Raw genomic sequence first — 17555 nt, forward strand, 5'->3', positions numbered from 1 at the left:
CGGTCTGTAGGGAGCGGGAGCCGGAGCGGGAGGTGGGCGGGAGGTGGGAGGTTTGATCGGGAGGTGGGCGGGAGGTGGGAGGTGGGAGGTTTGATCGGGAGGTGGGCGGGAGGTGGGAGGTTTGATCGGGAGGTGGGCGGGAGGTGGGCGGTTTGACAGGGAGGGGGGGCGTGGCTTGAGCGGAGGGACCCGCTACTCTCCCCCCCCTCCCTCCACGGACTCGGGCTGGAGCTGGAAAGTAAGTTTAAACACACACACGCAGGCACTCATTCATACACACACACACACACACGCACACGCGCACACACACACAGGCAGGCACTCACGCACTCATACACACACACGCGCGCGCACACAGGCAGGCACTCATACACACACACACACAGACAGAGGCAGGCACTCGGGCACACACATACACACACAGATAGGCATGCACGCACTCAGACACACACACAGAGAAAGGCACTCACCTGCTGTCCCTCCACACTCCTCCCCGCTCCCCGAAGCCTCTCCTCCTCCCGAAGCCTCTCCTCCTCCCGAAGCCTCCCCTCCCCATTGGCTCACAGCCACACACGTCACGCGTCAAAGCTAGAAAACACCATTCTCTGGTGTCTCCAGCGGCTGACGCGCTACAGCGTGTAGTGCTCTGTGCAGCCAGTGGGGACCGGGACCGGCTCGCGAGGATTCCCCTGCTGGTGGGGAACTCGCGACCCGCCGCCCGCGCCAACGAGCGCAGCGGGACCGAGGCCTAAGGCTGCATCCATACAGCTTTCACCCGCGCTGAGGCATGCGCGTCCGTGACGTCACCCGCGTGAAGCGGGTGCGTTTTCAGGCCATGCTAGATGCGTCATCGGGGGCGTGTCTAAGGGCATGCCTGTGACATCACAGAGCTGGTTCGCCCTCATTGGGCGAACCGCTCACGTGACCTTCCCGTCGTATCGAGAAATCAGTTTCAACTGATTCCTCGCGCAACGTGCACCCCCTCCTGCTGTCGGCTGAGCGGTCTATGGGCACGATCACTGCCTTAAGGCAATGAGATCACGCCACGCGCGGTCTGTGGCTGCATGGACGAACGCTTAGAAACCAAAAAATACTGAGAATTTATAAATAGATCATATCATTTTTTTGTTTCTTAATGTGAAATCCCCTGCTAAAATAACAACAACTCCACACATAATAGTTTAATTGTCTCTGAGGTCCTGAAGTGTTAGATCGAGAGTCTCTAATGCATGTTTGTGGGACATTGTGCGCTCGTCCCAAACTGATCTGGCACTCTTCAAGAAATGTGGCTGTTCCTGTATGTTTGCTAATGTTACAAATGGGATTTTCTGAGTGACCAAGATTAAGTGGTAGCTTGAGGGTTGTATGATGGGATCATGTCATGTGTGTTGTAATTGCTGATGTCAGGTGGTGTCATATGTGATGTCATTTGTGACCTTGATCTTAGCAACCATCATGCAAAATTTGGTTATGATAGAGGTGTCCATATAGGGTTGCCAGGTGTCCGGTTTTCACCCAGACAGGTCGGTAATTCCATTGCCTGTCCGGTATAAAATCGGAGGTTATACCGGACACATATGTGTCCGGTATTACCATTTTTGCGGTGGTGGAGGGCAGCGCAAGCACGAGGGCGACGCGAGGGCAGGCAGTGCAGACAGTAGTACTGAGACTGGGGGCGGGCAGGAGCACTCATGTGTGTGTGTCTGTGTGCAGCCTGTCCCTGATTGGAGGAGCGGAGAGACAATCACAGGACAGCTGGGGCGGAGCCCACACCCCGGCAGCCCATAGACGTGTCCTTCCTGGCAATAAGGTAAGGATACAGATTGAGGGATGGGGAGGCGAGGGTGAGATGGTGACAGGATGGGGGGACAGGGGGAGATGGTGAGAGGATGGGGGGCAGGGTGAGATGGTGACAGGGTGGGGGGGGGCAGGGTGAGATGGTGACAGGATGGGAGGGCCAGGGGGAGATGGTGAGAGGATGGGGGGCCAGGGTGAGATGGGGGGCAGGGTGAGATGGTGAGAGCATGGGGGGGCCAGGGTGAGATGGTGAGTGTCACGGTAACTTATGACAAGATATAATAAACACTAAATATCTGGGTTGAACTGAACGAGGCTTAGATATAATAAAATATATTTATTCCTTAAATAGGTGAACACAGCAATATAGTACAATTAACAGGAAAGAAGGTAAAACTTACTCAGGGTTGGGGGATGAAGAAGTATCAGATAGCAATTCTCCAGCAATCCGGTGACATTCAAGATGAAATCAGAAGAACAACAGGACTGTAGGGTTGACAACAGTTTATATACCTTTGTAACCCTATCCTTTACATTGAATACAGACTATTGGGGAACAATTATCTGTATCCAATCCCTAACGTGGAAACACAGTTTTAACCCATGCCCCCCACATCTAATCATGGGCGCCGGACAGTCTACCAGGTGAAGTATGTGGCAGGATCTTCATTGTTTGTAGGTGTAAGATATAACACTTACAAACCACTCCAGTTTGATGCTTCTCCGCCCTCATGTAAACAGTTAGAGTGGCGGAGTCTTTTGATCAGTACTTGGTTCCTAGACTTTGGGTCGCCCCCCTGACCATTTGCATTCCTTTGTGTGAAGGAATCTTTGCGGGTTTTTATCCCCGCTTTGGAATACAGTATTAAAGTTTTACACACATATTAAAATATCCGGTTCCGTTAGGTCCAGCGGGTCCAAACTTCTGAGACCTTACTGCCAGAACTGGGACACTATAGGGTCCAAGTTTCGGCCCGCTGCGACCTTCAGAACCGGAGATACACAAATTCCACTTAAACCGCTTCATACTTTAACACAAAATTCTCCGCTGTAAAATAAATCACAGTTTTTCACTAAATCCCCATTGAAAACAACGGGCTCCGCCGCCATAGACTTTCAACGGTAATCCGCCGCCACTGGCGGCTATGGGAGTCTGCTGCCATAGACTTTCAACGGGGCATCGCCGCCGTTGAAGCCTATGGGGTTTCTCCGCCATAGCCAGTCAATGGGGCCCGGCCGCCATTGAAGTCTATGGGAAAATCTCCCGAACATTTAGGGTGGTCCATACTCCGTCGGGTGGGTCAGAGAGGGTCAGGAATGGTTTTGCAGCCATGCCGGAGCAGTGACTACAGGCACCCCAAACCATGGCCCTCTGGACCCTCCAGAACCGGAGATATGGGATATGATGTGTAGGGGTTCGGACTTAGCCGTTTTCTCGTGCTGCTTCTGCCGCCGCCATTGGAACCTATGGCGTGACCCGCTCTGCCAGCATGGCCCTTTCCGGGGGTCCTGGATTCTGGGACCCGGTGGTGGTCGAGTGAGGGGGGGCCTAGGAACTAGGGGCAAAAAGAATTTTATTTCTGGGTGCCCTAGAACCTAAGATTCCCACGCCACTTGACGTTGACCTTGACTAATCAGTGATGAAAGCTCTCTTTCAGACAATGTATCCGCTTTGCGGTTTCACGGTTTGGACGGCTGCCAACTCGTTCCTGGAAAGCGCCGTCGAGGAATCTCCATTGAAGTCAATGAGCCCATTGACTTACAATGGGAAACCGCCGCTCCTCCTCTCGTATGCCATCTGCTGGTCTTCGAGGGAAACAGGTCCAAAACAGCTAGATCCGCCATTGAAATGAATGGAGCTCCAATGGCGGCCTATGGGACCCTGCAAAGTGGTGCCTGAAAAGGCGGGAAAATTAAACAAAGAGCTATAGTCACTATACAACTATTAACCCTTGCCCTCCCAGATGGATCCCGGTGTGTGTGTGGTGCAGACATTGACATTATAATGAAACATGGGAACAGGGGAACATACATTTTCCTGACATGACAAGGTGTAAGCCACATTCCTGGACCGCAGTCCAGTTAACCCCTTGCCTCCCTGGTGAGGTCAGGGGGTGGCCATATTGGGTGCAACCCCTTTAATACCGGGCCAACCCCTCTCTCCCTCTACAGTGAGATGGTGAAAGGATGGGGGGCCAGGGTGAGATGATGGGGGGCCAGGGTGAGAGGATGGGGGGGGGGGAATAAGATAATAATGGGGGGATAAGATGGTGATGGGGGCAGCCTGGGGAGATGAGATCATGATGATGGTGGATATTTTAAATGTATTGGGGAGGTGGGGTATATTTTAAATGTATTGGGGAGGTTGGGGTATATTTTAAATGTATTGGGGAGGTTGGGGTATATTTTAAATATATTGGGGAGGTGGGGGTATATTTTATATGTATTGGGGTGGTGGGGGTATTTTTTTAAAATGTATTTGTGGGAGGTGAGGGTATTTTTTAAATGTATTTGGGAGAGGTGGGGTATTTTTTTAATGTATTTGGGGGGAGGTGGGGGTATTTTTTTAAATGTATTCGGGGGAGTGGGGGTGTCATTTAAATGTATTTGGTGGACGTGGGGGTATTTTTTATATGCATTCGTGGGGCGTGGGGGTATTTTTTATATGTGTTCGGGGGGCGTGGGTGTCCAGTATTTTTGGACAAGCCACCTGGCAACTCTATGTCTATATGCATAGCAAACAGAGAAACAGAATATAGCTTACACAAGGACAAACAAGCGCAGATACAAAAGGCAATGAGGGACCTGCTTGTGAGCCTCTAACATTAATCAGAATTTCCAACAATTTGCACAAAAAATAGGTATCACTGTAGTTTCTCTACTCGTGCTGGTCGGAGGTACTTCCAAGCTATTCACCTGGAAGTTCCCTAACCTATGCAGCTTACCACATGCAAATACTTTTATATCTAATGGGTACAGATGATCTTGCAGGACACAAACACATGTAGTGTACCTGCTAAATAAGTACAGTTGGAAGTTCATATCTACCGCTAGTTAGTCAAGAAAAAAAGATGTGGGATTTTGTTTCTCACTATAGCAAAGCAGCAGTACCTGGAGAACAATCACGTGCAGCATTCATTGAAATTAAGTCAACCTATTGAGAGTTGTGGTTTAGTGTTTTAATTCTGGTGAAGTACTGTAAATGGGGAAATTATGTACAAAAAAAAGCCAATTATTGCGTCTTCATATTCTCAATATTTCTAGTGCATTACATGTATGGTTTGTCTTTTGGAGGAAATCAAATATATGGTTAGGTGATTTATTATGTGTTTACTCTCCTTTGTTTTGACTTTGCCTGCATTTGTCTCACAAAATACAATGGTTTTGTGGGAAGGGGAAGGTTGCTATGTACCTACTGGTAGACTCAGTATTTGAAATATTTAAAGCAGCAGTCCATGCTGGTAACCGTTTTTTGCATAGTTTCTCGACTTTTCCAATGTTGTTTTTAGTTCAAAAATATAAAGCTCCGTTCAAAAGGTATGTGTTCAAATTATTAAGCATGCATGACGCCAGTGTAGTCTAAAGGTTACCATGCTAACCCCAGTTGTAAGAGATTAAAGCAGCATTTCATTCAAAATCCTATCTGTTTTTTGTTTTTTTTAAATGTAATAAATCAGTTGTGTAGTATCAATCTTGAAAAGTGGGGACAAAAACACTGCCTCCAGCTACAGACAAATCTCTCTTCTCCCAATTCTAGCTAAAGTCATGGGAAAATGTGTCCACTCCCAAATAAGCAATTATTATACCAAGACAAATTTCTTTAGCCAACTCAACTCTGGCTTTCACACTAAATTCGCTATGATAATTACCCTCTTAAAAGTTTACAATGAAATCCAGTATTGGAATGGAACTTGGACAGCTTACTGGTGCAATATTCATAGATTTTGCAAGGGTTTTGATACTGTTGACCATGTTATCTTGTTAAACAAGCTCAGGGGAACATGCTTTAAACTGGTATCACTCCTACTTATCGGGTAGATCCCAACATGTGTCTATCTCGAGAGCTAACTCCAACCCATTGGAAATCACCTGCGGGGTCCCGCAACGCTCTGTTCTGGGGCCTCTACTCTTTTCAGTCTTCATCATTAATGATCTACCTACAGCTTGTAAGGCAACTTCAATGCACATGTATGTGAATGGCACAATCTTATATGCACACAGTCCTAGCCTCTCTGACCTTGGACATGTACAATCTGATTTTTCAAGACTTGGAAAACTGGATTTACCAAAACAAACTATTTTTAAACACTGACAAGACTGTAACAATGGTATTTGGGACCAAGGCTAAATATCTAAAGCTACAGTACCAATGACAGAGCTTCAGGTCAGAACCAACTCTAAAAGCATTCTAGCCATGGTTACTCGTTTTCAATATCTGGGCATATGGGTTGACTCCCATTTAAGATTTGGGTTGCATATTGATACTTTGACATCCAAAACCTATCCCAAACTAGGTGTACTTTATGGGAACAAATCCTCCCTAAGTCAGCAGGTCAGAAAACACATTGCACAGCAGAAGCTAATGCCAATTATAGACAACGAGGACCTAGTATATGGTGCAGCCCACCAAACTCACCTTAGCAAACTAGACACTCGCTACAACTCAATATGCTGCTTTGTCCTGCAATGTAACTACAACACACACCACTTCGAAATGCTCAAAAAACTAGAGTGGCCATCACGTGAGGCTAGGCACAAAGTACATTTTTCCTGTTTTGCCTTCAAATACTTTCTGGACAAGCTACCCCATATCTTAAGAAATTCCTCATCCCTACCAAATTATGAGGTTTGGCAAAATCCTTTCCGGGTTTTCAGGTTACGGTTTGGGATTTTGCTCTTGCTCGTCCTCTGTGGACGAATCGTCCATCTTTGTCTCTGGCATCTTCCTTTTAAAGGACAGCCCTCTGAACAGGAAGTTGCCGAGCAAAGTTCCAGTTCATGCTGAGTTCATGCAACGCGATTATACCTATTGTCTCCCATGTTACCAGACCCGGTTCACGTACCTCAACTATCCTTGTCTTCAGCCCGCCCTGACCACTGCATGTACCTCGACTATCCATGTCTTCAGCCTGCCTCGACCTCTGCATCAACACCAACTATGCATCTCTGCTGCCAGCCCTGACCTTCCGCCTACGATGCACTACTTTATCAGGACTCGATCCCTTGGCTCAGGTCGGTTCTTTCACCTTCCTACCTCAGTCCTGCGGGTCCGCTTCTTGCTTGAGATGAGCATCGTTACACAAATGCAGCATTTATTACCTGAGATCTGACTCTAAAAGACTGTTCACTGTCCCAAAGATCAACAAAGCATCCGGTCACTGCTCCTTCTCTTACCGTGCACCTCACAAATGGAACCAGAGACTCTCAAAGCAGCCACCAGTCTAAGTAGGGTGACCAGGTGTCCCGTTTTAGACAGGACAGTCCCGATTTTTTAATGGCTGTCCCGGTTTTATAATGGCTGTCCCGCATTTTTTTAAATGTCCTGTTTTTTCGTGGCTGTTCCGGATTTGGCCATCAGAGCAGGGGGGGCAGCAGAGAACACAGAATGCAGGCAGAGAGGAGAGTGGAGGCCGGTCTGACTGCAGAGGGTGGGGTCGGGGTTAGTGACAGCGGAGCCTCAGCAGTGAGAGCCGGAAGTGAGGTGCCTGCTGCCTGTCAAGATGGCTTCCCCCCCTCCATGCTCCACAGTGGCAGGTAGGACACAGAGAGAGAGAGAGAGTGAGTGTGAGTGGCTCTGTGTGTGTCACTGGTTCTGTGTGTGTCACTGGTTCTGTGTGTGTGTGTGTGTGTGTGTGTGTGTGTCTGTGTGTCTGTGTGTCTGTGTGTCTGTGTGTCTGTGTGTCTGTGTGTCTGGCTCTATGTGTGTGTGTGTGTGTGTGTCACTGGCTCTGTATGTGGGTCAGTGGCTCTGTGTGTGTGTGGGGGGGGTCAGTGGTTCTGTGTGTGTGTGGGTCAGTGGCTCTGTGTGTGGGTCAGTGGCTCTGTCTGTATGTGTGTGTGGGTCAGTGGCTCTGTGTGTGGGTGTGTGTGGGTCAGTGGCCCCGTGTGTGTGGGTGTGTGGGTCAGTGGGTCTGTGTGTGTGTGTGTGTGGCTCTGTGGCTGTGTGGGTGTGTGTGTGTGTGTGTGTGTGTGTGTGTGTGTGTGTGTGTGTGTGTGTGTGTGTGTGTGTGTGTGTCAGTGGCTCTGTGTGTGGGTGTGTGGGTCAGTGGCTCTGTGTGTGTGTGTGTGTGGGGGGGTCAGTGGCTCTGTGTGTGTGTGTGTGTGGGTCAGTGGCTCTGTGTGTGTGGTTGTGTGGGTCAGTGGCCCCGTGTGTGTGGGTCAGTGGCCCCATGTGTGTGGGTGTGGGTCAGTGGCCCTGTGTGTGTGGGTCAGTGGCCCTGTGTGTGTGGGTGTGTGGGTCAGTGCCTCTGTGTGTGTGGGTGTGTGGGTCAGTGGCTCTGTGTGTGTGGGTGTGTGGGACAGTAGCTCTGTGTGTGTGGGTCAGTGGATCCGTGTGTGGGTGTGTGGGTCAGTGGCTCTGTGTGTGTGGGTGTTATGGGTCAGTGGCTCCGTATGTGGGTCAGTGGCTCTGTGTGTGGGTGTGTGGGTCAGTGGCTCTCTGTGTGTAGGTCAGTGGGTGTGTGGGTCAGTGGGTGTGTGGGTCAGTGGCTCTGTGTGGAGATAACATTTTTTTAGATATACTTATCTTGCCTTTGGCTGTATTCTCCCCTCCAAATTCCGTTAACATGGCCGCGCGACGTCACGTAATGCACATTGCCATAACAACGAGCCGCACCGTGACGTCACGCGGCATCAAGTTGACATGACAACGGGACGCATTATGGCGCCGAGGGATCACTTGATGCCACATTGTCATGGCAACTTGTCACCGCCTGACGTCAGTGTCTCGTTGTCATGGCAACGGGGTGCGTCATGTGATGTAATTTGTTTTATAAATAATTTTTTAATGTGTCCCGGTTTTTCATTTTGAAAATCTGGTCACCCTAAGTCTAAGTTCTTTCAAGACTTTAGCTGTCACATACGCCCATAGCATATATTATCTTTAACTGTTCATGAAATGTCTTTAAATATAATGTATAACCTCTGTTTATTTAATGTAACCATGTAGTGTTATCATAACTCTGCCCAGGACATAATTGAAAACGAGAGAAGTAAGTGGCTGTCTGCAGTTTCTTTGTGGCTGCAGTTTGTGTGTGTGTGTGTGTGTCAGTAGCAGTGTGTGTGTGCTGTTGTTTTGTATATCTGTGTAGAGGTGCTGTGTGTGTGTGTCAGTGTCAGCAGCAGTGTTTATGGTGTAGCATGTGTGTGTAGCAACAGTTTGTGTGTGTGTGTGTAGAGGTGCTGTGTTGTGTGTAGAGGTGCTGTGTATAGAGGTGCAGTGTTGTGTGTTGTGTGTGTAGAGGTACAGTGTTGTGTGTGAGTGTGGGGGGTGTGTGTAGAGGTGCTGTGTTGTGTGTAGAGGTGGGGGGAGAGTGCAAAGTTTAGTAAGTGGCTGCATTTTATATTGTGGCTACAGTGTGTGTGTTGTGCTGTTTGTGTAGCAGCAGTTTGTGTGTGTATAGAGCTACTGTGTGTGTGTGTGTGTGTGTGTGTGTGTGTGTGTGTCAGTCAGCAGCAGTGTTTATGGGTGTAGCATGTGTGTGTAGCTGCAGAGTTTGTGTGTGTAGAGCTGCTGTGTTGTGTGTGTGTGTGTGTGTGTGTGTGTGTGTGTGTGTAGAGCTGCTGTGTTGTGTGTGTAGAGGTGCTGTGTTGTGTGTGTAGAGGTGCTGTGTTGTGTGTGTAGAGCTGCTGTGTTGTGTATGTAAAGGTGCTGTGTTGTGTGTGTAGAGGTGCTGTGTTGTGTGTGTAGCAGCAGTTTGTGTGTGTTGAGCTGGTGTGTGTGTGTGTGTGTGTGTGTGTGTGTGTGTGTGTGTGTGTGTGTGTGTGTGTGTGTGTGTGTGTGTGTGTGTGTGTGTACACAGAGGGGACAGCAGTGTGTGGATATAGATAGCTGCAGTGTAAGCGTATATAGAGGTGGTTTCATGTATTTACCATTTTATTTTAATAAAAAAATCTATTTAACTATACAAAAGTATCTATTATTTATGAAATAGGCCTACATTTAGCCTATAATAGTAAAAATCCCCTCAGAACAGGGCATTACTGGCCAATAATGCCCTGGCTGGGTTAAAGTCCCTCAGCTTCGCCTCGGGCCTTCAACTCTTCCAGCCAGGGCATTATTGGTCAGTAATGCCCTGTTCTTCAGGGATTATTACTTAAATAACCCCCTTTCGAGAGCAGACCTTAACCATTACCCTGTGTTTTACTCCATGATCCATACAGAAATATTATACATCCACGTTTAAGCAAATACCTTTTCCAGCGATGCCATATATAGTTTGTATAAATTGGGGGAAGATGTGAACATGCAATGGAACACAGTGTTGGAATAGCAGGTACGCCAACATTTGCCCAAAAACCCCAGATAAACGGTACTTGTATTATCTCAATGTGGGATAGAGGAACTTCCAAACAAGTGACCCTGCTGGAAGTACAGTAACACGTGCACGTTACTGTATGCAGAGTTCATATTACCAATACAATGTGTATTTAGGGATTTAGTTCTATATACTTATATACTGTACACACACAATAGAAGTGGTGTTGAATCCCCCTTAAGTCATGAATTTCCTTTCTGCTTTGATTAGTTGAAGGTTCGGCCAATGTCAGAAATTGGTACAGCTGAATGTAATAGGTACATAAAAACAGGTCATTTTTGGTAATTACCTCACAACCTCTAAAAAAAAATTACAGGACACACAATAGGTTGCACAAATATCCAATTTTTATGTAGCAATGCTTAAAAAAATAGATTTCACTTATTTGAACATACATTAATGTCTGTAATAAAGTACACCAAGGTTATATCAAAGACCTCTACTTTAGCTAGCTGTTATACCTCGAAACCATAGGCCCATTTTTCTGCCACTTCTTAGGCGATCCTGGTTCAAATCAATAATCTTTCAGAATGATTCCAGTCTCCTGCATGTTAATGTCAGTCGGTGGTTCAACAATGTTCTTATTTAATGCTGATATTTCCAATTTTTACAGAGCCATTTTACAATTTCTGCTTGGTACCAAATCAGGAGAAATCCCAGAAATCTCTGTGTCTGTGTCTCCCTTGGACAGTCCGTGCATACGATTTATCTCTCACTCTTATGCTGGCTTCATAATGTCTCAATGGAACTCTTTTCCTGCCATGATTGACTCAAATATTTGCAGTACTCTTTCTGCCGAGGAAAAAAAGAAATAATTAATAAATTCCAAATTGAAGTGTTTTTGGTGGTTTTTAAGTTAGACAATTTCATACTCCTTTATTTAAAAATAAAATGATATTGTAAGCTGTACAGGGCAGGGACTCATTGAGACTGCTAAATGATATGTGCAGTGCTGCGAATATTGTCAGGACTGTACAAAAAAATATGATTTATATACTTTGTATCAAATAGGAATGAATTGGCGCTTACAGGACTTCTCATGTACTGTTATAGGATTTTATTACATCGTATCAAAGTTTCTGTCCAGGAGCGGGACTTTTCTCGTGAACTGAAATAGCGCTATGATGTAATAAGAATCTGTTAACCATGCATAAGAAGTTATGTGACGAGTGACAATTCATTCCTGTTTGATATCTGCAAGTTAGAGTAAAAAAGTAGTGAAAAAAGGTATGTTTAAAATCAAATGAGCAGATAAGAATCAATAGTTTCTTAATTGCCAGTGGCCTATTAGTACTGGATAATCAATAAGTGGTTAACAATAGTCTATTGCCACTGGGAACTCGGGAGTCATGAAATGATTCCCTTAGTGATAATGAAAACGTAATTTAGTTGTTACTTTTTTATTGTGTTAATTAGTTGTAACGGTTTTTCTGGACCCTCCTGACCCACCCAATCTGAGATTGGCCCCTGTGGTCTAAACGGTCCCCATTACATGGATGTGTCTGGTGGTGCACCTGTTGGCTACAGGACTCCTGAGTCTCCCGCATGATGTTGGTATGGGGAATGTCAGCCAGACAGGCAGCAGAGGTAGTGTGCTAGAGTCCTACCTACTGTTGGTGCAGCGCCTCCACTTCATCAGGATTCCTGCGTCCGCAGGTGAATGGTTCTGATGAGGACCTCCTCCGTGGTGCCTTCCTCTGCTGAGTAATTCCAGACTCACACATGAGGGTGTTGATGAATAGGGGTATCTTTATTGATGGTTCAGGCAACTGCCCCTCGCAACAGTCAGCTCAGCCGCTCATTCTTTTACAGCACTCTCCTTCAGAAGACTCTGCCCTCCCAATGGAGTTGGATTACCTCTCCCCTCAGGGAGATTACCCCCTGTGCCAGGTCCCTGGACACAGTTTAGGCACTTTCTTTGTGCCTGTCAGCCTTACTGCTGTAACCTTAGAACACTCTCCAACCACACTTGAACTTGGAACTTGTACTCTAACTTTGGGCAGTGCTGTGCCTTATATAACTTAGGGAACAGCCATATCTCTGATGTCACTAACAGTGGACTCAGAGCATGTTACCACTCCCCTTGACTACATATGACACCTCACCAGGGTGTGAGGGCAAACCTCCATGATTGATGCTGGCAATCCTGTATACTTACCAGGTTTACTGCCAGCATGAGAAAGAACTGTATACCATTTTTAAACATGGCTACATAGTTATACAAAAGCAAGAGAACAGAGTCCCAAATATCGGTGCACTAGAGTATTCTTTGTATGACAATGCATAAATGTCAGAGTAATCCTTTTGATTGATGTGGAGGACATAAATGTTATACACCTGTGAGATTATTGCAGTACTTCTTTAACCAATGAGCTCATATACAGTATTAACGGGTATGTATAAGGCTGAGTCCATAGAGACTTCAGCCGCGCGGAGGCTGAGGGAAAGTGGGTGCTTTCCCTGGCCTTAGTCTGCGCGCCGTCCGGGGGCGTGTCTGGGGACGGGCCAGTTACATCACGGAGCTGGTTCGCCCTCATTGGGCGAACTGCTCAAGTGACCGGCCCTCAACTCCCGTCAGCGCGCAAACTAAAAATTTATTTTCTGCTACTCCTCTGCACATCTAAGGACGCGTGCGCGAGCTCCTGCTAAAGCCACTCTCATTGGGGCTGCAGTGGCTCACTGGCAAGCATCAGCGTGCCTCTGCGCGGGTCAGCGGATAAGCGCTGACCATGGACACAGCCTAATGCCTAGATCTGGAGGAAAGTTCATGGTCGCGTAGAGCCAAGCCTGCAAGTGAGAGCTGCTGATTCCTGAGCCGTGAGGACCCGTCGCTGTACACCCGCCCCTTTCTCCAAGTATCCGGAAGTATCTGAGACACCGGCGGATGTGACGTTGAACGCCATCCGAAGTGAGGTTTCAACGGGAAGAGCACGGAACACATGTGATACCACTTACCCTCTACGGCGTCATCTTACAGCTCACCGCATTATTTGATGTGCCTATATTGAATGTACACCATGTGAGTACATTTGCTGCTGTTTTTTTAGTTTTTTTTTAATAAATTGTTTATTGGTCTGCACTAGGAGTACTCTCTGTTTTTTCTTCTTGAGACATTCCACGATCCACTCACCTGTTGGAGTAAGCTGTCAGACTGTCTTCTGTCATTGCTGGTTTATATCCTACTTCTTGTAAGTAGGTTCTTCGTAAGAGCCAGGATCTATCCTTTAATTTCACACTGTTATGGCTGTATTGCACTAGAATTTTCTCTTTCATATTTTGGGGTGTCCCGGACATATGCTCCCTTCAATCCTTGGATGCAACCCTTCCAAACAAACCATACTTGTTCAGTCTTTTTCTAATTGTACTGTCATGAACTTTAAAATTTAACATGCTAACTGAGGCCTGTAGAGTCTGAGATGTAACTCTTGGGTTTTTTGCAATTTCTCTGAGCATTGCACAGTTTGACCTTGGGGTGAATTTGCTGGGATGTCCACTTCTGGGAAAATTGGCAACTGTCTTGAATGTTTTCCACTTTTGAATAATCTTTCTCACTGTAGAATGATGGACTTTAATTTTTTTTGTATTGGGGTGGTTTTTTTTTGGGTATGTATTTTGTGGGGAGGGATTGTGTGAGGGGGAAGGAGTGAGGAGTGGGGTAATTGACAGAGGGGGAGAGTGAGAGGAGAAAGAGGGTGTAAAAGAGGGTATGGGAGTATGAGTGAGATGCAAGGGAGAGAAATACATGCAAGGCGAGGAGGAATTGAGTGAGAGCGACTTAATTGATGGAGGGGGAGAGTGAGAGGTGAGAGGGAGGGAGTGAGACGGAGGGGAAAGAAATACATGGGAAGAGGGGGGAAATCGAGGGGGCTTGCGAGATGTGAAATGGGGGGGCTCGCAAGACCGTCGACATGGGGGGATTTGTTCATAGTCCTTGGCCCTGGGAAACCTGTCCGCGGCGCTGACTATAGAGTAGAGATGGTTTCAATTGTCTCGAAAGTTAAAATTCTATGTGAAAACAGCAATTTTTGGCATTTTTGAATGGTCATGAAAAAAAACATATTCGTGTCTTTTGGAAAAAAAACGTTGAAAATTTTGAAAAGAAAGTTTGGGAAAACAAATTGCTAATGAACGCGGTGAACACTTACAGATGAAAGTCTTGGTTCAGCCCCTCTCACTTTGTGGGACCAGTGCATCATCCTTCCCCGTTCCACAAGATCCCAGCAACCAGAGTTAATGGCCCATTGGATTAACACAGCAGGGGTCCCTGCGTTTAAATGGGAGTCCACCCTGGGGCATCTACCGCCTTCATCCACTCCCTCTACTCCCAATAAACATTACAATACAAACATCAATACATTGAACCCCCCCCCCCCCCCTTCAATATATACAGTGCAGCACAGTAATGGTCAAAATCCCTATTATCCATATCTGGATAATAGCACATTTGCCCATTAAAAAATAAAACATAACCAAAACATTACCCAGCCAGCATATAATAAATTAAAGTTGTACTTACCCCTGCCAGGGTAAAGTCCGACCTCGTCCCAGTCATCTTCCTCTTCTTCAGTGGGCACCGACAGTAAAATAAAAAAAATACCTACTGGCCACTAACTGCTTAATCACCTTAGCAATTATTAACCACTATGGTAATTAAGAGGTTAACCCCCTCCCACTACCCACCCTGGAGGCCTAACCACCCTACTCAGGGCAACTACCCCCACCCCCAATAAACCAATTGATTGGCACAGTGGAACACCATGCCCATAATATGAGCATGGTTTGCCACTATGGCAATGAATGGGCAAGCTACAAATAAAAAAAACAAGCACTGAATAAAACACATTGCATTTCAATTAAAAAAAATGTCAATAAACCAATTTATTGGCACAGTGGTACACAATGCCCATAATATGAGCATGCTTTGCCACAATGGCAGTCAATGGGCAACCTAAAAAAAATACACAATTCAATAAAATACAATCAATGTGTTTCTTACCTTTGATGTCTTCACCCTCCTACTCCATCAGCAACTCTTGCTCTACGACGCAATGCTCCTCAACAGCTGATGGCCCTCTGATAAGTTATATTCTTCTTTCTTTTCTTCTGTCTTCTCTGCTGTATACTGTAATCAAATGGGGGCGGATGTTGTCCTGTCGTCTTCTTGGGGTCAAATGAGATGGTAAAGGCCTTATATAAGGCCTGTGAGGTCACTTTTGAGTGTCATATGGTACCCCCTCAATCCGATTGACTGGTGTACCATGTGACAAGGTCCATTTTTTGTTAAGGATGTTACATCATCTTAATGCAATGGAAGCCAGCCAATCAGGAAGGATATGCTGCCCTCCTTTTAAGATGACATCACCAGAAAAAAAATGGATGCCATCACATGGTACTCCAACCAATCGGATTGTGAGATATACTTTGTGAGGCATCACATGGTACATCAACCAATCGGATTGGTAGATGCCTTTACTTTTTTGGAATTATGTGATGTCATCAAAAAGGAGATGCATGCTACCTGATTTGCTATCTTACCTCCATTTTTAATTATGTCACAAGGAAAGGCATCACATGTTATAACCACCAATCTGATTCATTGGTGTACCCTGTGATGGCTGCCATTTTGTTTTTTTGCTGAAGTGACGTCATCTTAAAGGCAGGGAAGCATATACTGCCTGATTGGCTGCTTTCCCTCCCTTTTTGATAATGTCACATCCTGGGGGGGGGGGGGAAGGAGGGAGATGGACTCTGTCACATGGTACATCAACCAATCAGATTGAGGGTGTACCATCTGATACTCAAATGTGACATCACAGGACTTATATAAGTCCTGCCCTATCTCATTTGTGGCAAAAAAGATGATGGGGAATCTTCTCTGGCCCCTTTTGGATTGTACAGCAGAGAAGAAAGAAGAAAAGAAAGAAGAATGTAGAAAAAAAATAAGGAAAGAACTTACCAGAGATGTCTCTTCAATAAACATATGATCGTGGCCAAGAGATGGTGACGTAGTAGGATTCGGCGGTTGAAGACCACAAAGGTAAGAAACACATTGATTATATGTTATTTATTTGTGTATTTTCTTAGGATCCCCATTGACTGCCAATGTGCTTATCTATGCACCTTTCTGGGTATGGATTAGCACAGTGACAAGCAATGCAATTTTTTGGCAAATGCTTGTTTTTATTTCATTGTAATGTATTGGATGTTGTGTTATGTTTTTGTTTTGCTTGCCCATTCATTGTCATTGTGGCAATAACCACAGCCACAATCAATAGTTTTATTGTAAAATGCCTGTTTATATTTAAATGTCGTGTTTTATTTTGTGGCTATTTTTTTAAGCTTGCCCATTCATTGCCATAGTGGAAAACAATGCCAAAATTACGGGCATGGTTTACCACTGTACCAATCAAATGGTTTATTGGCAAGTGTTTTTTTTTATTGAAATGTAATGTATTTTATTAATTGCTTTTTTTTTTTATTTGTAGCTTACCCATTCATTGACATTGTGGCAAACCATGCCCATGGTTTACCACTTTGACAAACAATGGGTAGAGGGGGTAGGGTTTGTTGCCCTGGGGAGGGTGGTTAGGCCTCCAGGGTTGGTAGCGGGGTTAACCCTTTAATTACTATAGCAGTTACTAACAGCTAAGGTGATTAAGGGGTTAGTGGCCAGTAGTTTGTTTTTTATTGTAATGTTGATGCCCACGGAGGACTGGGAGGAAGACTAGGACTGCCTTCATCCTGGCAGGGGTAACTGCAACGTTAATTTACTTTCTGCTGGCTGGATAATGTTTTATTTTTAATGGACAAATACGCTATTATCCAGATCTGGATAATAGTAATTTTGCCCATTAATGTACTGTACGTATTGGAGGGGGTGGGGAGTTGCTGGGGATAGAGGTGGTGGGTAGTAGGGTTGTTGTATTTTAATGTTTCTTGGAGGTATAGGGGGTGGGTGAAGGGGGTAGTTGCCCCAGGATGGGTGGTTAGGACTCTCAGGTGGGTAGTGAGAGGGGTTAACACCTTCATTCCCATAGCAGTTACCAACCTGTGAAAACTACCCCCTTCAACTCACAAGAAACCAGGTACTCTGGTTTAACCCCTTCATTGCCATAGCAGCTAGCCGCTAAGGTAATGAAGCTGTTTTTATTTTATTTTAATAACACAGTATTGAAGGAGGGGGTGTCCAGAGATGAGCCACATTAATTTTCAGTCTGGAGA

At 45.8% G+C, this 17555-nt stretch overlaps 1 protein-coding gene across 1 annotated transcript in view; it reads right to left on the reverse strand.

Moving 5' to 3' along the window:
* Positions 1–10659: 10659 nt before the first annotated feature.
* Positions 10660–17555, reverse strand: part of LOC142497308 (uncharacterized) — a 34136-nt gene continuing 27240 nt past the window's right edge. Inside the window, exon 13 of the mRNA XM_075604919.1 lies at positions 10660–11126. Coding sequence (XP_075461034.1) covers positions 11064–11126 — 63 coding nt within the window. The 3' untranslated portion in view covers positions 10660–11063. The remainder of the gene's footprint in view (positions 11127–17555) is intronic.

This window comes from Ascaphus truei, chromosome 6 (assembly GCF_040206685.1).
Source record: "Ascaphus truei isolate aAscTru1 chromosome 6, aAscTru1.hap1, whole genome shotgun sequence".
Classification (NCBI taxonomy): domain Eukaryota; kingdom Metazoa; phylum Chordata; class Amphibia; order Anura; family Ascaphidae; genus Ascaphus; species Ascaphus truei.